General features: G+C 43.0%; 1 protein-coding gene and 1 long non-coding RNA gene across 2 annotated transcripts; one reads left to right on the top strand and one right to left on the bottom strand.

Annotated features, from left to right (window-relative positions):
* On the top strand, positions 1-2,523 carry LOC135520469 (uncharacterized). Its single transcript, XR_010452390.1, has 3 exons — positions 1-66; positions 157-1,043; positions 1,122-2,523. It is a non-coding gene; the product is annotated as an uncharacterized LOC135520469 (long non-coding RNA).
* Positions 2,524-3,503: 980 nt separating this feature from the next.
* Positions 3,504-10,640, bottom strand: LOC135520466 (NF-kappa-B inhibitor delta-like). Its single transcript, XM_064946051.1, has 11 exons — positions 10,499-10,640; positions 7,252-7,413; positions 6,881-7,122; positions 6,524-6,741; positions 6,246-6,351; positions 5,945-6,091; positions 5,781-5,832; positions 5,485-5,651; positions 5,073-5,189; positions 4,670-4,834; positions 3,504-4,580 (listed from the first exon to the last, which is right to left on the bottom strand). The coding sequence occupies exons 1-11, from the start codon at positions 10,512-10,514 to the stop codon at positions 4,509-4,511; spliced, it is 1,464 nt and encodes a 487-aa protein (XP_064802123.1). The 5' UTR covers positions 10,515-10,640; the 3' UTR covers positions 3,504-4,508.
* Between the last annotated feature and the right edge of the window lie 9,700 nt (positions 10,641-20,340).

Below are 20,340 nucleotides of genomic sequence, written 5' to 3'. Positions count from 1 at the left end.
CACTTCGAACTACAGGGGTCATCATTGGTGTGATCTTGTTTGTGTCTGGTATCCTAATAGCTCTTAGTAAGTATACTTGCACACACTCCGCCTAATCTGTCACATGCTCACCCGTAACTCTCTGAAGGTTACTATAACTGTTCATCTCTTCAACAGGTAAAAAACTCACATGCTCAAAATCGTCTTCCAAGTAAGAGTTTGTACAGGGCTTGGCAGTTGCTCCGCCTGTGCATGTGGAATGCATCAGTCTTTGGAAGAGGAGTCCCCACCAAATACAGGATGGCTTTACTAATACTATTTTACTGTTACCATGTCTGTCCTTTCCCCCTCTCTCCCCTCCCACAGCGGAACCCATGTCTGAATGCTGCCTATTGGTTAAGATATTACAGTCCCGCACTCCCTCCCTAAATCCAACAACACTGCCCAGCCATTCAACTAACTAAGCAATAACCCTACAGAGCATCATATTACAGTCACATGTCTCAAGATAGTCTAGTAGTCTAACTCTGTGACATCTTTGACATTTTTGAAAATCAAGTGTTCTTGTCAACCAAGCAATATTAAGGAAATGTCTGCATTAGGACCCCTAGTTGAGAATGGGAGCCGTTGTTGCATGGGTTGGCAGTGTGGGTGGATGGCCTCAAAGAGTGTATGTTTACAGCCAATGGCATGCCGACCCAGTCTCTCCCTCTCCCCTAACCTTTTAGAGAGGACATTGATTGGGAAGATCCTGAAATATCTCTGCATTTTGCCCCAAATTGAATCCTGTGATTGTCAAAGCTTTGTGGCCCCAGCCCCTTCTGTGCATGGATACAGTTGACCTAATCCGTCTAAAATACCTTCTCTTTGGTCAGAACACACATGATCTTGGTTACGTTGTGGTTGTTTCCACAAAGCTTTGAGGTGAACTGAACTGTCTAAACTATCCAGGATTGCTTCCTTTAATTCCCTTTCTCTCCTTGTGTCAGAGTGAATAACTGTCTTCTCTTGTCTTCTCGTCTTCAGCTCTAATCCAGCAGGCACCCAAATACCAAAGACAGAGGGTAAGCCGCCATGGGAGGGGGGTAGGGAGGGAGAGAGAGAGAAATATAACACACTCTGTCCTCTATCTTGTGTTGCAGTGCCTCCTCAAACAGTATAGATGAAGTGTGCATGGAGGCGAGGGAGAGTCATCATGGGAGGTGCTGCAGAGAGGCCAACACACATAATAACACACACTCTCACATTTATGGTTGCCACACACCAGCACACATTGGAACATCAAGTATGGTGCACACCCAGCCCATGCTGACCAGAAGAATGACTGAATTGTCATTCTTGATTTAAATAAAATGTATATCAAGCCAAGATGAAGATGTTACTCTTAACCATCTTTGTGACTTGTGTATTAGGTGCTATCAATCTACCTTGCCCAGGAGAGAATGTAAAGTAGCCTTCAGTGCTGATTTGGGGTTTATCCTTACTTCAATCGGCACCAAAAGCAAAAAAACATACCTGGCGCAAGATCAGCTTTCAGGTGCACTGTAAATCTATATCATGATATGGGCAGTGTTGAAACAGAACTGAATGCTGTGCTCTCTCTGTTCCTTCCTTTTGAATTCATGCACACCCAAGAAAGTTGATTGCATGTCTCGTTTTACTGTATAGTACTCTCAATGCACTTTAGAAATCTACAACTTTATCATCCAGTCGTGAGAGAGGTCTTTTACATGTAGGATTTCACATTGGACCTGTATTAATAACCTCAAGCATGAATTAAGATATCAAACCAAACCCATTATCCCACTGTTTTACTGATGGTTGGCTCAGGATCTATCTGCTGTCATTTTTGATGGCATTAAGTGGACTGCCGTGTGGGGTTGTGTTCTAGGTAGCAATGAGAAGGATGTCAACCCCATGTCAGATGTTAATTTGAAACTGAAGCAGGAATGAAGTCTTCTGTCATTCTCTGGGTTCTGTAAGGGGCTGCCACCAGTATAGTATTGTATGTCAACAGCCTTTTTCTTTCTCCTATTGTATTTTAAGTTACATTGCACGAGTAGAATCATTCAAAGCACTAAAAAGGTATTACCTTGGGTGTGAAGGAGTGGACATTTTAAAAGTGTATGAGTTTAAGCTTAATGAAAAGATCAATACATTAAGATAAGAAGTCACAGTAACTAGCTGCAAATAAAATGTCTGTATTATCATTATTTAGAGCTGTTTCTAACTTGCTGCAAGTACAATGTCTGTTATCTTCAGATATTTTTATTTACCGGTATGCAGCACTAGTAATGCCTGATACTGAGCCAATGGCGTAACAGTTAACCAAAAGCAAATGAGTGATTCTCACCAGAGCTAACCAATAAGACAGCTGCTGTAATAAAAATCACCCTGTATACAATGGTCTTATTGATGTATTGTTTAGAGTTATTTCCCATATATTTTAATCTGAACCTTTATCAATACATACATGTGGATTAAAATAGAGTATAAAATAGATGACAAATAGAGATATTTGAAGAACAGATTTAATTCCAGGGTTAAGTTTAGGCAATTCAGTTAATCAGAAGGATACATTCAGTGAAAAGTAACAGGAGTATTACAATGTTACAAACTGTCAAAGTGGACGCAAGCAGCCAAAATCACCAGATTCTCTGGTACCATTTTTTAACGATAACATTAGTTATTCTCCCTCATGTTAACTCACCTATGATTTAGACCTAGGAACACATAAAGACATCTCTGTATGTTCCTTGACTAAGACGGCCCAGGGTCCAAAACTAGGGGAAAATCAGTCGAGTCTGGGGAAATGTTGTGTCCTATCTCCAATGAGATGTTTTATTTTGTTCTATTTTCTATGCCACTTACAATTATGAAGTGGTATATTCACTACAGCACTATTTCAAAGGGCACATGCATGCTACCTGATTAGAGATTTTTTTTTTAAACAGTCATAAAAGGTATATGAGTAAGTGATGCATGTTTTCTTGTCACCACAAAACATGTGGTATTTTCAATCATGAGTCATGTTTGAAAATACCAGATTACTTTAAGGTGAAACGAGTCATAACTGAAATACTCCTTCTATAATGTCCTTTAAGAAATTAATACTACTGGTACGACATTGTATACACTGTTGATATGTTATATAATATTATATAGCATGTGTGGTCAATATCAACATATTCCCTTTACACAGTAAATGTAAAATGTTATTTTCATAAGTCATAGTATGAATGAGACAATATACAGTGGTGTAAAGTACTTAAAGTAAAAATACTTTAAAGTACTACGTTTTTGGGGGGTATCTGTACTTTACTATTCATTTTTTGACAACTTTTACTTTACTACATTCATAAAGAAAGTAATGCACTTTTTACTCCATACATTATCTCTGACAACCGTACTTGTTACATTTTGACAGGGAAATTGTCCAGTTCACACACTTATCAAAATAAAATCCCTGGTCATCCCTACTGCCTCTGATCTGGCAGACTAACTTAACACAAATGAGTGTTGTAGTGTGCCCTGGCTATCTGTAAATAAAAAAAATAAAAAAATATTGTGCTGTCTCGTTTGCATAATATACGGATTTGAAATTATTAATACTTTTACTTTTGATACTTAAGTACATTTCAGCAATTCCATTTAGATGTACTTTTGTATATTTAAAACTAAATACTTTTACACTTTTACTGAAGTAATATTTTACTGGGTGACTTTCACTTTTAGTTGAGTCATTTTCTATTAAGGTATCTTTACCTTTACTCAAAAGTCATACTTGAGTAGTTTTTCCACCAATGACAATATATTAGCTATTCAATGAGTGCTGTGAGTATATCAAATATAAAAAGAAAAGACCTAGATAAGTTAAAAGCAACATTGAAAGCATGAGCACAATGGTACACTGTGTCACATGCTTAGTGAAACAACAACCACCTTTCAACAAACCAATATGATTTCTGACAATGGTGCGAAGTTTTGACGAGAGAATGAGTGGGGGTGGGAGCCCAGAAACCCTCCTCAGATATGAGTGGGGGTGGGAGCCCAGAAACCCTCCTCAGATATACCGCTAAGGAGGGCTTCCCGGCTGGGGGGGGGGCATACTCATACAATGAGTGTTGGAAGCTTTGAATATAATGTAAACGATTATCATAGAAATCAAGGTTGTACTGAGTGACAGTAATGTCAGGGTGGACTGGAATACCACCTGTTACCACTGCTCATTGCTAGATATCCATTAAACAAAAACAATAGCTGTCCATTAAGATATAAAATACATAAACGTCATTGCTAACTGAATTCAGATAGGGACCAAAATCATGTCAATCAAACATATAGTTTCAAAGTAAATGCTCTAGTATATATTAGAGATTCACGGTGTTTGAAAATCCTCACATGAAGATACGCTAGAATCCCTCCCTGTTGGAAGTACAGATGTCTGGATTCAACCTACAGTGCAGACCTTCAGTACTTCCTCTGAAAAGAGGTAGAGGGATACACAGGGACATAAAAAGTAGTCCGGGTCACTCTTGGTCCTGTAAGGACATTACACGTCGACGAGAGGAAGCACTTCGCTTCTTCAGGATGAGCTTGAGCTGAAAACAGACGGGACAGGAATAGGTGAGCTGAGATTATATGAATGAAACAAAATGGCCATTTGCAGTCTGTCTGTCTGACCGCTCACCTGTTCCCCGTGGGGTCCACTCTGCAGCAGGTGTGCAGGCTGGTCGTTCTCCAGGTTGCGGATGCTGGGGTCGGCCCCTCTACTCAGCAGCAGCCTCAGCATCTCCTCCTGGTGTGGGCTGCCATGGAGACCAGCAGCCATGTGCAGTGCGGTATGACCATGGGCCTGCCGGTGAGGAGTTAAAGGGAATCATGAAGCTGTGAGTATTGACCAACACTAAGGCAATAATTAGATATGCACACACTGTCGATGAGTCTCCCTTTCTTTTCACTCTTTTCCTTTCACCTTTTCACACACTGCTGAATATGTTATACCTCTCCTTTCTCTTTTCATGGAGTCTCTCAGGACACAGGTCAGTTTCTCTACACCTTTGAAGAGCGGACAATCTCACAGCAGAACTGACCTTCATGTTGACAAAGTCCCTCATGTTGTCCAGGGGTGTTTTCAGCAGATGGCGAACCAGCTGGATGTTCCCCTCCTTCACAGCCAGGTGAAGAACAGTCTTGTTACTTTTGATTTCCTGGAAACAGAGGAAAACACTGTAGGAAGCCTTCAAAGTAAACCGCAATGTGGCGAAAGTGAGGAAAATATTCAAAACCCATCATAGATTTTTGCAGGTGTGAGATTGGGTAGACAAAAAGCTGACTAATAGCTCCAGATTTGATTTATTTTCTACCAAAATGAACCATGCCATTCCCTTGGGAGGGCGGAGGTATAGATGGTGTTTTCTACTTATTGAGTACTGGCACCTCTTGTAGAACACTGGCTCTAAAATACTAACTCTGGTACGTTACATTTAAGAGGGGATTCAGTACCTGGCTGGTCAGGGAGGCTCCGGTGTTAAGTAGCATCTGCAGCCAGGAGAGCTTCTCCTCTGCCAGGGCATGGAGGCTGGCATCACCCAGCCCGGTGGAGGAGAGGGAGGAGAGAGTCTTCAGGGTGCCACTGTGGGAGATGGCTGCACAGTGCAGAGGAGTCAGACCTGAGACAGGAGTGGGGAAAAAAGTTGATTCTATTGTTGTTACTTATTCTGTTGTCTTACTATATCATTTGTCAGATGTCTTCTGAGCAATGGTTGTGTTCGTCTCATTTAACATAAGCTGTTTGTTACCTTCAAAATTGCGAGCCTCCAGGTTCACTCCAGGCCCAATTGAGAGAATAACCTACAAATACAGATCCAAAGATTGAAAATGGTTATTCACATCATTCTGTTATTTATCTAGATTGAGCTCTAGCAGATGATAACTTTGGTTGAAGGCAGTGCTGCTTGTTTACCTGCATAACCCTGGGGAAGCCATAGGTGGCAGCAAGATGAAGTGCTGTTTGACCTTTGACATCACAGGCATTTATATCCGCCCCTAAAGACAACAGATCCTGGACGATTTCCGGATGGTTAGCAGTCACCGCCACCAGCAAAGCAGTCTGGGATACAGGAGAGGGGGGGGGGGGTGGTTAATGCTATTAAACTAAGACTCACCATGTGTGGCATCCACACATTTATTTTAGAGGAAGCATCTCATTTGGGTTGAACTCAATCCTGTGTTCTCTAAAGAAGAAGTGTCTTCTTGGTGCATACCTTCCCCTTGTGTTCCTTGGAGTCTAGCCTGCCCAGCTCAGCAAGCCTCTCTGCTGCAGCGAATGCATACTCCCTCAGGCCCTTGGCTGTATAGATATGCAGAATCCTGACAAGACAAGACAACGTGACAAATTGGTTTCAGGTGACACCTACAGTCGAAAATGTTATAAAGTCTCATGAGACATAAGACACTTTATTTTTATTTGCCAAGTTTCTCTTAACATTTGTCTACTTTCTCAAAATCAGGTCACAAGCTGATGACACACACACACACTTACGTGTCTCCGTCATCATCCTGCCAGGTGGTTCTGCTGTAGTCCATCCCTCTGAGGAACATCCTGGCTTCCTCCAGCTTAGTGACATCCATCTGGCCACTAAACACCTGCTGGACAGGTTCTGTGGGGCCCAGGGCCCCCGACGACCAGGAGAAGACAGCAGACTGCAGGGGCCCAGAAGGAACCAAACTAGACACAGCCTCGGTCACTGGACACTCCGTCTGTAAAGGAAAAATATTGGTATCATCATTAATGCTATAGCACATACTGTTCATGTACTTAATAGCACGTGAACAACAAGTAGTCAAAATAATGATGTAATGTCAAATTGCTTCTGTTCGAGAAACCAGTCCTCCTTACATAATGCTGAGGCATCCTGGTGTCTGGGTAGTCCTGCATCTGCTGTGTGTTGTAGCTGGAGACCATCTGAGAGCTGTAGGCAAGAGTATGGCTGTAGTCCATTGAGGAGGATGGGCTGGAGAAGTAATTGTTCCCCATAGGGGAGAATGGACCTTCCTGTATGGCCAAGACGGCTTGGTGCTCATCCATAGGACCCCATCTCTCATACCCCACTGCCATGTCTGAGTAGCTGCTGGCTACACCTGGGAGGGTCACAAGTTAACCCATCTGTCAATGTCAATCGAAAAGTATTTGAATAATTTGACAATGTATTTGACCCAGGTCTGGTTGGGTTGCAAAGGGCTTACATGGGTGCTTCAAGCAGTACTCACCTGTTGAGGTAGACTTCTCTGGTGTTGACACCTGTTGGGAGAGGACGGTGGCAGTGGGGACGCCGGTACTGGTTGTTGCCGTCGAGGAGGTTTCCCTCTTCCTCTTCTGCTCCAGGAGTTTCTTCACTGTGGGAAGAGTGTAACACAGCTTCTCCTTCGGTGCTGTGGAGACAAAGGTGATGTTGCAATGAATGATCTTTGGTGGATAGTCATGAAATCGACCATGACAATTGTTCTCTATTGGGGTGCTTTTATACAATGGTCTACTGTTCTTATCAGACATGTATTACTACAGAGCGACACCGCTAAGGCTGTTGGTATAATGTTATGACATAATATGAAGTTATGTGGTAATTTTGGATAACGCTTCATTCTTTAGTTTTTGGATTGAAAGGATTGGCAAAAAGAGGCCATTCTCCTCCAGCTCTGTGATTTCCCATGATTCATCTATGATATCATGTTTACTATTTTCCCCCATTACTTTCTGTTCCATTCAGCAGCCAGAGGAAAGAGAGAGAGTGGTGAAAAATATAGGTATCTGAGGTTTCCAGCTTGATATTGCTTGTGTGAGGCAAAGCAGGGTAGTTTTTCCTCGAAGTCATCACCCCGCACGTGAAAGACAAAGCGACATTTCCACTGAGGAGCATAAACAGGTAGAGAGAGAGCTCTGAGGAACCTATTCCGTTAGGAAAACAGGCTGTGAGGTCAGAACTAACAGACAGATTCAATAGAACCACTACCTTGTGGAGGCTTGCCACTACACATTTTCTGTGACTCTTTCCTGTCTATCTCCGTTACGCTGTCTGTGGTAAACCACAGCACCTTCCTGTCGCTGCTGTGTGTGACGAGAGCACGTTACAACCCAGAAGTGAAGAGTGAACATACAAATGTGGGCCATGTCTGCTCTACTGTGTGACTGGGCTGGCAGCCATAACATAGTGTCTGACTATTAGCATGATGATTCATAAATGTGGTCATGGAGTAGATTGTTTCTCGCAGACATCTCACATCACCTGTCTTTTTCTTGGAAGACAATCAGGCCATAGAAAGGGGGCTTTTTAGGGGGTGAGCCTGAGATTTTAGTCTAGATGCAATAACATATTTGAATGCTACAGGAGTCTCATCTATTTCCCAAAGGGGTTCGGTGAACATAGGAAGGAGTGATAAAAACACACTTTTGTTGTGCCATCAACACAGTTTTAGTGGAATGTCAAAATCGCTGACTTGAGAGCGAAAGTATAGTGAATGCCTGAGTGAGGGCTGTGTTGCATTTTCACTTTTCGTATCCCTCTCACAAAGAGGAAAGTTTGGTATCACTTGAAGCCACTCAAATGGATACAAAGGAGGAACTGCCTTTCTGTTCTGCCATTGTGGAAACTCCAGAAGTTATTAACATTCTGTTCCTTGTCTCTCACTTCTCTTGGGCCTGAGTTTTACTTGTCTCTCATTTTCTTCCCTCATTTATTTTCTCTTTCCTCAATTTACTGTCTTGCTGAGTAAGGAATAAAAGACAGACTACTGGCACTTGCATAACTAAAAATGAGATGGGAGATGCCAAGGAATTGTAGCTAAACTAAAATGACACATTACATCAATTACATGTGCAAATTTCATATCTTATAACAATGATTATAAACATTACTGTAAGAGACTCCTATTGTATTATATTATATAAAAAAATGCATTGCTACTACTGTCATAGGCCAAATAAGAATCAATTTGCCAAACTATGAGGTATTGGTAAAATGAAACTGAAAACGGTTGTGACCATCTCAAGACTTCATTCCTATGTATCTAATGAGTTCATCTTCATACAATACATCATCAGATACTGTAAAGTCAATCCCCCTGACGTCATTTCTCAACCTTCACCACAGTGTAGGAGGGATGAATACTAATAGAGGGGATGCCTCACAGGGGTGAGAAAGAAAGGGTGATCTACACACGGAAGGGCAGCGCTGTTCACTGGTGCATATTGTAGACAGCAGATGTGCCTCCCCAAAAATAATATAATGCAAATATTTGACTAGTAGTGCATCTTGGGGGATAGAATAACCCCCTACAGATACAGGATAGGCTACAGTCGGGTATTAACCCTTAAATACAGTCTACTGTCCATGCCCAAAGCCAGTATTTCTTTTAAAACACCCACAGAGAGGGAGAACTGTCCTCAATAGATGTTCTTTGTCACCAAGCAGGCAACAAAGGTCCCAGCTGTACTCTGTAATATCACCTACATAATGATGTAGTGCTCTATAAAGCATATTTCTACTTGAGTTTGGGTACAGAATTATGCACGTAGTACTCTACAAGTCCATTTCTACCGAGTTACAGTACATCATTAGGCAGACAAATAATTATATCAGTGCAAGAAAGTTCTTTACATCAGCCTATTGCACTAAACATCTTCAAATGTCGATTTTTACAATTGTCAAAGTTGGGACGTTAGTTAAACGATCCATGACAAGGAGACAGGGCTGCCTGGGATACCCTGTCTGAACGTTGTTGCGATGTAATATTTAAATCGCGGAAACCCCTGGCCATTTAGTCATGCGCGTGGGCGGCGGGGATTCCGAAGACCTTTCTGTTTACTGGCTCAATATGATACGGTGGTGCCGAGCAGAGAAAACGAATTGAACTTCCTCAATGACTGTGGCACCGTGTAGACTAATATATTGCATAGGATTGACTAGTATGCTACACTATGTCCGTCGCCGGCAGTGGCACTCTGAGCAAAATCAAGTTCATTATTGCGTGTGTAAAATAGCCTATCCAGATTCCCCCTTCACACCCACCGTTAAAAGGTGAACTGAGGTGTAGCGAACATGGGCGAGGGTTGAGAGGGTTTCCCCGCTGTCTGTTTTCAATACGCAAAAGTAGGCTATTGTTTTCATCATCGCCTGTATTGCTGACTTAACTTCTTAATATTAACGGTTTTAATAATCTCACATTAGTTTGATGCATTCAATTGTATGATATGATATAGGCCTGCCCACTTTATAACAACCCTCATTTACTTTGAATGTTAGTCCTGACTTGTAGGCTACTTGCCACTTATTAATCAAAACAATGATGTAACTTAGACAGTACGAATGGATGTTCAAATCTGAGCAGAAAGAGAATGTAAACAATAGCTTTTGATTGTCAATGTCACAACATCCGCTATATGATCACAATATTCGTATCTAGGCTTATTAGTAGCCTGCGAGACAATGTAGTATTCATCATCAACATAATAAACACTCACATTTCTGCCAGTGCATGTCAGAATCCCTTTTTCTTTGTAGCACCTTGTCAGCTCCTCTTGGTCCAAAATCTTTGGTGTCTCTTCTTCAGGGTTTGAATTCGCAGCGATTCCTGGTCCTGCTGTAAGTATCAGACTTGTATGATCTGACTCGTGTCTCTTCTGTCACAGGCTCGTTGTAAATCTTGCTACTATGTACACACATAACACGTTGCCGGTGACGCCATCTCCATTTCCAACGCCACGCCCACTATAGTCTGTTAACATTGGGTGCGCAAGAGCACCACGTCAAAGCGCAGCGCTACGCTCCACTTGCTCAGAGATGGAGGGGGGGGGGGGTGTAGACAGAGATAATATTTGTTATCTTAGACAACTAACTTTCCAGAATATTTTCTGAATTAGCAATGAATATGTTCTGATTCAAAGTGTGGGGATGATTTTGGCTACCAGGTTACCTTTGTTTGTATGTGTTTTGTGTGTGTGGGATTTTAGCATGTAAATCTTGGTGGGGCAAAAAGTGGTATGCATGCCAGTAAAGCCACTACACAACACAACACTAAATAATACATTAATTGCAGTATAACGATGACAAACTGTGATCACAAACGGCCTACATAAGGCTGTCCCAACACTAGACCCATCTTCCCACTGCTACACCTGGCTATGAGCGGAGTCTTGTTTGGCAGTGAAACAGTCCATTCAGCCTTATTTACTGCCTTAAAAAAACATAGATGATATGGCTGACTTGCTGAAACCTTAAAATTGTGGTTTCTAATGACAATTGAGATGTACAAACTATGAAAAAAGGGGGACGACAAGCGTCGGTAGCCATGAAGTGCTTTGAAAGGCTAGTCATGGCTCACATCAACAGCATCCTCCCGGACACCCTAGACCCGCTCCAATTTGCATACCGCACCAACAGATCCACCGATGACGCAATCTCAATCGTACTCCACACCGCCCTTTCTCACCTGGACAAAAGGAACACCTATCGACTACAGCTCAGCGTTCAACACCATAGTGCCCATTAAGCTCATCACTAAGCTAAGGACTCTGGGACTAAACACCTCACTCTGCAACTGGATCCTGGACTTCCTGACGGGCCACCCCTGAGTGGTAAGACTGCTAAAAACGCATCTGCCACACTGTTCCTTAACACTGGGGTCCCTCAGGGGTGTGTACTTAGTCCCCTTCTGTATTCCCTGTTCACCCACAACTGCATGGCCAAACACGACTCCAACACCATCATTACGTTTTCTGACAACAATGGTAGGCCTGATCACCGACAACGATGAAATAACCTATAGGGATCAGGCCAGAGACCTGACTGTGTGGTGCAAGGACAACAACCTCTCCCTCAATGTGAGCAAGACAAAGGAGCTGATCGTGGAATACAGGAAAAGGCGGGCCGAACAGGACCCCCATTAACATCGATGGGGCTATAGGGAAGCGGGTCGAGAGTTTCAAGTTCCTTGGTGTCCACATCACCAACGTACTATCATGGTCCAAACATACCAAGACAGTCGAGAAGAGGACACAACAAAACCTTTTCTCCCTCAGGAGACTGAAAAGATTTGGCATGGGTCCCCAGATCCTCAAAAGGTTCTACAGCTGCACCATCAAGAGCATCCTGACTGGTTGCATCACCGCCTGGTATGGCAACTGCTCTGCATCTGACATGTAAGGCGCTACAGAGGGTAGTGCGAACAGCCCAGTACATCACTATGGCCAAGCTTCCTGCCATCCAGGACCTATGTAATAGGCGGTGTCAGAGGAAAGCCCATAAAATTGTCAGACTCCAGTTTTCTCTGCTACCGCACGGCAAGCAGTACCGGAGCGTCTAGTCTAGGACCAAAAGGCCCCTCAACAGCTTATACTCCCAAGCCATTAGACTGCTGAACAATTCATAAAAATCGCCATCGGACAATTTACATTGAACCCCCCTTGTACACTGCTGCTATTCGCTGTTTGTTTGTTACCTATACATAGTCACTTCGCACCCAGCTACATGTACAGATTACCTCAACTAGCCTATACCCCTGCACACTGACTCGGTACCGGTGCCCCCTGTATATAGCATCGTTATTTTTATTCTTATGGTGTTACTTTTTAGTATTACCTTTTATTTTAGCCTACTTGGTAAATATTTTCTTCTTCTAGAACTGCACTGTTGGTTAAGAGCTTGTAAGTAAGCATTTCACGGTAAAGTCTGCACTTGTTGTATTCCTTGCATGTGGCAAATAAAGTTTGATTTGATTTGATAAGAGACAATCCGTAATTTCGATTAGAAATTAATGAGCAAACTAGGACAGTAGTCAGTATAACTATATTTTTAGCACTTTTGAAATGTACAGTGACAGAATTCAGAATATAGGCTGTACAGTGTTCTCCCTGTACACCACGTCAGAACTGTAAGATAAATAAAGGGGCATATAAGCAGACAATGGAAGGTCTTACAACATTCAATGATAACATTTCTCTAAAACAGCTTATAGGCTACATGTGCACCACCAAGTCAGAACAGTAGTAGTAAGAGGGGTAAATAGACCAAACTATTTGGGTGAGGCACATGGGCTTCTAACAGCTTACTACACAACATACACTTAGTATTACTTTCTTAGCTACAGTATACATATCTCCCTGGCATATTGCATCATTTATGCAGCGGCATACAATACATTTCTGGACTCAACTTGTTGTGCTGTGCTCAACAGGAAGGTGGCGCGGTGGTCCTTCATGTACAAATTTTGTCATCAAAGTCTGGCATTCTCTGAATTCATGGTGCTTTCAAGACAACTGTGAACTCAGAAAAAAACAAGGTTGATTCATGATGACGTCATTGATCTTAAGGTCGTAGCTCTAGAAAGAGGCCAGAGTTACAATTACGAGTTTTTGCAGTTTCAAGTTAACAGTTGTTTTGAGCACGGCACAAATTATGCTTCATTGACAGCATGGCCAATGTTGAATGTTTATCATTATAAACTTGGAAAAGAGCTCCTTAATCCCAGATTTGGGACCACATAGCCACTCCACTGAATAGCAGGCTAGTGATTGTTTTGCAATGATTGCAGTTAGCCACGGTCACTGATTCCTTCCAAACCACCATTTTGAAAGTGTTTATTTTATTTTTATTTCACCAGACAAGGCAGTTAAAACAAATCTTAATTACAGCAACGGCCTACATCAGCCAAACCCGGATGACGCTGGGCCAATTGAGCGCCGCCCATTGGGACTCCCAATCACAGCCGGTTGTGATACAGTCTGGATTCGAACCAGAGTGTCTGTAATGATGCCTTTAGCACTGAGATTCAGTGCCTTAGACCGCTGGACCACTCAGGAGTTGACATAATCAGTCCAATCAAAGCTACTGTACATACTGTATAATGTCATTTGACGTCATTTTGTCTGTGGCCAATGACCTTGAGCCTTCTTGGATGGGCATTTCTAACGTAACTCTAATGGCAGCATCCAAGGGGCTAGAATTTTCTGCTGGCTTCCCCCACCACAGAAAGCACTGAGCTAGGCTGAAACATCTGCATTTTGGAGCTGCCTTACTCAAGAAAACCAAAAAGAGACCATGTTTGTATGCGGCTTTCTTAACTCAATGATATACAGTGCCTTGCGAAAGTATTCGGCCCCCTTGAACTTTGTGACCTTTTGCCACATTTCAAGCTTCAAACATAAAGATATAAAACTGTATTTTTTTGTGAAGAATCAACAACAAGTGGGACACAATCATGAAGTGGAACGACATTTATTGGATATTTCAAACTTTTTTAACAAATCAAAAACGGAAAAATTGGGCGTGCAAAATTATTCAGTCCCTTTACTTTCAGTGCAGCAAACTCTCTCCAGAAGTTCAGTGAGGATCTCTGAATGATCCAATGTTGACCTAAATGACTTATGATGATAAATACAATCCACCTGTGTGTAATCAAGTCTCCGTAAAAATGCACCTGCACTGTGATAGTCTCACAGGTCCGTTAAAAGCGCAGAGAGCATCATGAAGAACAAGGAACACACCAGGCAGGTCCGAGATACTGTTGTGAAGAAGTTTAAAGCCGGGTTTGGATACAAAAAGATTCCCCAAGCTTTAAACATCCCAAGGAGCACTGTGCAAGCGATAATATTGAAATGGAAGGAGTATCAGACCACTGCAAATCTACTAAGACCTGGCCGTCCCTCTAAACTTTCAGCTCATACAAGGAGAAGACTGATCAGAGACGCAGCCAAGAGGCCCATGATCACTCTGGATGAACTGCAGAGATCTACATTTACATTTACATTTAAGGGGGGGGGGGGGTGAGAAGGATTGCTTTATCCTATCCTAGGTATTCCTTGAAGAGGTGGGGTTTCAGGTGTCTCCGGAAGGTAGTGATTGACTCCGCTGTCCTGGCGTCGTGAGGGAGTTTGTTCCACCATTGGGGGGCCAGAGCAGCGAACAGTTTTGACTGGGCTGAGCGGGAACTGTACTTCCTCAGTGGTAGGGAGGCGAGCAGGCCAGAGGTGGATGAACGCAGTGCCCTTGTTTGGGTGTAGGGCCTGATCAGAGCCTGGAGGTACTGCGGTGCCGTTCCCCTCACAGCTCCGTAGGCAAGCACCATGGTCTTGTAGAGGATGCGAGCTTCAACTGTAAGCCAGTGGAGAGAGCGGAGGAGCGGGGTGACGTGAGAGAACTTGGGAAGGTTGAACACCAGACGGGCTGCGGCGTTCTGGATGAGTTGTAGGGGTTTAATGGCACAGGCAGGGAGCCCAGCCAACAGCGAGTTGCAGTAATCCAGACGGGAGATGACAAGTGCCTGGATTAGGACCTGCGCCGCTTCCTGTGTGAGGCAGGGGCGTACTCTGCGGATGTTGTAGAGCATGAACCTACAGGAACGGGCCACCGCCTTGATGTTAGTTGAGAACGACAGGGTGTTGTCCAGGATCACGCCAAGGTTCTTAGCGCTCTGGGAGGAGGAAACAATGGAGTTGTCAACCGTGATGGCGAGATCATGGAACGGGCAGTCCTCCCCCGGGAGGAAGAGCAGCTCCGTCTTGCCGAGGTTCAGCTTGAGGTGGTGATCCGTCATCCACACTGATATGTCTGCCAGACATGCAGAGATGCGATTCGCCACCTGGTCATCAGAAGGGGGAAAGGAGAAGATTAATTGTGTGTCGTCTGCATAGCAATGATAGGAGAGACCATGTGAGGTTATGACAGAGCCAAGTGACTTGGTGTATAGCGAGAATAGGAGAGGGCCTAGAACAGAGCCCTGGGGGACACCAGTGGTGAGAGCGCGTGGCGAGGAGACAGATTCTCGCCACGCCACCTGGTAGGAGCGACCTGTCAGGTAGGACGCAATCCAAGCGTGGGCCGCACCGGAGATGCCCAACTCGGAGAGGGTGGAGAGGAGGATCTGATGGTTCACAGTGTCGAAGGCAGCCGATAGGTCTAGAAGGATGAGAGCAGAGGAGAGAGAGTTAGCTTTAGCAGTGCGGAGCGCCTCCGTGATACAGAGAAGAGCAGTCTCAGTTGAATGACTAGTCTTGAAACCTGACTGATTTGGATCAAGAAGGTCATTCTGAGAGAGATAGCGGGAGAGCTGGCCAAGGACGGCACGTTCAAGAGTTTTGGAGAGAAAAGAAAGAAGGGATACTGGTCTGTAGTTGTTGACATCGGAGGGATCGAGTATAGGTTTTTTCAGAAGGGGTGCAACTCTCGCTCTCTTGAAGACGGAAGGGACGTAGCCAGCGGTCAGGGATGAGTTGATGAGTTGATCTACAGCTGAGGTGGGAGACTCTGTCCATAGGACAACAATCAGTCGTATATTGCACAAATCTGGCCTTTATGGAAGAGTGGCAAGAAGAAAGCCATTTCTTAAAGATATCCATAAAAAGTGTTGTTTAAAGTTTGCCACAAGCCACCTGGGAGACACACCAAACATGTGGAAGAAGGTGCTCTGGTCAGATGAAACCAAAATTGAACTTTTTGGCAACAATGCAAAACGTTATGTTTGGCGTAAAAGCAACACAGCTCATCACCCTGAACACACCATACCCACTGTCAAACATGGTGGTGGCAGCATCATGGTTTGGGCCTGCTTTTCTTCAGCAGGGACAGGGAAGATGGTTAAAATTGATGGGAAGATGGATGGAGCCAAATACAGGACCATTCTGGCAGAAAACCTGATGGAGTCTGCAAAAGACCTGAGACTGGGGCGGAGATTTGTCTTCCAACAAGACAATGATCCAAAACATAAAGCAAAATCTACAATGGAATGGTTCAAAAATAAACATATCCAGGTGTTAGAATGGCCAAGTCAAAGTCCAGACCTGAATCCAATCGAGAATCTGTGGAAAGAACTGAAAACTGCTGTTCACAAATGCTCTCCATCCAACCTCACTGAGCTCGAGCTGTTTTGCAAGGAGGAATGGGAAAAAATGTCAGTCTCTCGATGTGCAAAACTGATAGAGACATACCCCAAGCGACTTACAGCTGTAATCGCAGCAAAAGGTGGTGCTACAAAGTATTAACTTAAGGGGGCTGAATAATTCTGAACGCCCAATTTTTCAGTTTTTGATTTGTTAATAAAGTTTGAAATATCCAATAAATGTTGTTCCACTTCATGATTGTGTCCCACTTGTTGTTGATTCTTCACAAAAAAATACAGTTTTATATCTTTATGTTTGAAGCCTGAAATGTGGCAAAAGGTCGCAAAGTTCAAGGGGGCCGAATACTTTCGCAAGGCACTGTATATATATTGTTTATATACATTGTTTGCAAATTGATATGTGACATGTATTAATGCCAAAATAACATGCAAAACAGGCAAGCCCTCTCTTTGGTTTGGGACCAAAGGAGAGGGGGGCAGAAAGAGAGGGAGAATAAGAAAGATATTTCCTTGATGTAGTAGGAATCTTCCTATATGCCATCATCACATACTACTGTATTATTTAGAAGCCTTTAGTTCCTCTCCACTGCAGCGGTTGGTATCTGCATGAGGAAATCTAACTGAACAGTCTCATTGGCTGCTTTGGTCTCAAACCAATGACAGGAGTGGAATCCAGCATCAAAGCATACACCCACTATTCCTTATCAAAGTGTTTAGCATCGACATGCATACTAGGAAAGACATGAATCTGGCTTGTCTTATTTTAGCACAAAGTGTTTATATTGACATGTTTAGCATTTCTCAGGCATGGTTAAGATCAAGTCCATTTGAACTCAGTTTATTGGGGAAAATAATTAAGTCAGTCATTTATTTGAACAATCTGCATATATTCTTTAATTTAATGGCAATTTATCCTAGATTGACAAAATCAAAGGGTTATTCAACCCAGACCCTTTAGCCTACTAGCAGCTCTTGTTAGCTTTTCAGGACAGGACAAAGCCTCCAGCATATGATTTAATCATGTTTTATACAGCTGATTCAGTGTTTCTTTGTCCTCATGGAAAGGCTAGGATGCCCTCTAGTGTCTTTTTGATACACTTTTATACACTCACCCCATCTTGTGTAATGCAAGCTCAACTACCACTTTCCTCTGTGTTAGGAGGGCTGAGGAGCAGTCTTGACAAGGACAGCCCATGGAGTCTTTTTAACTTCATGAATTGAATTGAAGTCTTAATTAAGACACATGATAAGTATCATTGGATGGTTTGAACTGTATGGTTTGGAAATAAGGTGGCATCTGTGTAGCCAATCCCAACTCAAACTTTTTAAAGAATGTACAACTTTTTATCAGCAAGTTACCTATGTTCACAATGGCAAATACACTTTTTTTTAAATTATTAACACCCACAACCTCCTGTGAATGATTATTTTATAGTTCACTAAATAGTCTGAAGGGAAAAGTTTCCAATCAAGCTGCTCCATTTCTGCACTACTGTAATGTCAGTCAGATGTGTATAACTGCTGTTTGTTGACAAGGTGGACACAATGATGAGTTATCATTGTTTGACTTATGAGAGTGTTACAGCAGGTGAAGGGCCTCAGTAAGTGTTACTGACTCATTCAACATGCTAATCCCTGATTCAGACAGAGGCAGTATCCACTGTAACAGAAACCTTCACTGGTAACACCTTCAGAGGATGGAGAATACAGTGGTTCCTGATGTATGAAAGTGTGTGTGGATGTGTGTATATGTGTGTTATTATCTGGGTCAGAGAATGACAGCTTTCCTCTGTACCAGTCCAGCTGCACTCTGACCCTCTTGGGTTTCTGTCTCACGGTTAGGCGATCAAGTCTGTGAACACGTGGCACCATTAGAGTGTTACATACCTATCCTTTCAAAACCACGCGCCCCAGGATCCTCTACACATGCCGAAGTCTCCCTTCCTCCAGCAAGACTATGTGATCACACCAACGAACAGTCCTGTATGGTGCCCAACCTCATCGTGGTATTCCTGAGTTAAAGCCCTCAGGGGCCAGGACCATTTTATAGTCATCAAATCTCTCTGGGTTGTCTGGAAGTTGCAGTATATCATTAGACAAGATTAGATATGAGTTTGCAGTGTTGGGGTCTAGAGTCACTGGAACTGAACAGAGACAACACAAACATACCATAATTAAATCAAATTGAGGTATGAACATAATCTCATTATTCATCATACATTTTATTCACTAAGCGTAGTTCTTGTTTTCTGTGTTGGAACATTTTAGTGCCGTTAAAGTTTTATCCCAATTGTATCTAATACTCACTGTATTGAATTCTTGCCTGCATCTTCTCCCAGACTCTATACTGCAGGTTACCCATGTGCTTTGCCACATCAATCAGTCCTCCTGAAACCCTCTCACGGTCTGGCAATGTGCACTGGGTTCTGGAAGGACAGACAGGAGTCAGTGGGGTTGGATACTGAACCACTGAGAAGAGAGAGACTGGAGGCAGATCACTTACCTTTTCAAAGTGGCACTGTAGTGCTGCAGAGAAACAAAATACATTTTATCCATCTCTTATTATACCAGGTATTTTGAGAACACTTTGTTACTTATAACAAAGGCCTGGGGAAGAATGCTCTCTATAAAGTTCAGTGGTCCTTACCTGTAGGAATGTTATGATTTTAGGCCCCAGCTCCTCTTCTATGGTTCTGATTGTGTCTGACAGTGATGATATCTCTCTGCTCATCTCCTCAATCTTCTGACTCTTCTGCTTCTCTTCCTCCCTTAGTGCAACTATCCTGACCTCCTCTTCCTCTTGTAGGTACAAAGGAAGCTTCTCAAACTCCTCCTTGATTTGCCTCTCTGTGTGCTGAGCCTGACTCTGGAGATAGCAAACAAGAATGTATCTGATAGTAACATCAGTCACCAGTCTATCATCCATAATTCCACAGGGTGGAAATGTGGCTGCGATCATATGACGTTAAACAGGTCAGTTTAACGTCATTGAAGACATTCAGCTTCTCCTGTAAGTGCTTCAGTGCAGGCTTAACCTCCTCCTGGAATTAAAAAACACAGAAGTTGGGTGTAAAACATTGAATTATCAAAGACATTCAATTGGGGTGGGCATTCTTTGTTTTGTGTTCTATGTTTTCTATTTCTGTGTGTTTGGCCTGGTGTGGATCTCAATCAGAGGCAGCTGTCTATCGTTGTCTCTGATTGAGAACCATACTGAGGTAGCCTTTCCCACCTTTGTTTTGTGGGTAGTTTTCTGTTTTTGTGTCTGCACCAGGTGAAACTGTTTCGTTCGTTCTCTTTGTTATTCAGTGTTCAGTTTTATTAAAAATCATGAGCACGTACCACGCTACATCTTGGTCTCATCCTTCAAACAGCCGTTACACCTAAAAACAGGCAATGTAGTGTGTCAGACATAAAAGGGAAACAGGGGAGGAGTAGGAGGAGGAGCAGTGAAACATTTATTCAAAAGTG

This window comes from Oncorhynchus masou, chromosome 29, assembly GCF_036934945.1.
Source record: "Oncorhynchus masou masou isolate Uvic2021 chromosome 29, UVic_Omas_1.1, whole genome shotgun sequence".
Classification (NCBI taxonomy): domain Eukaryota; kingdom Metazoa; phylum Chordata; class Actinopteri; order Salmoniformes; family Salmonidae; genus Oncorhynchus; species Oncorhynchus masou.
Note: the sequence above shows the minus strand (reverse complement) of the source record. Positions and strands in the feature narration are given on the sequence as shown.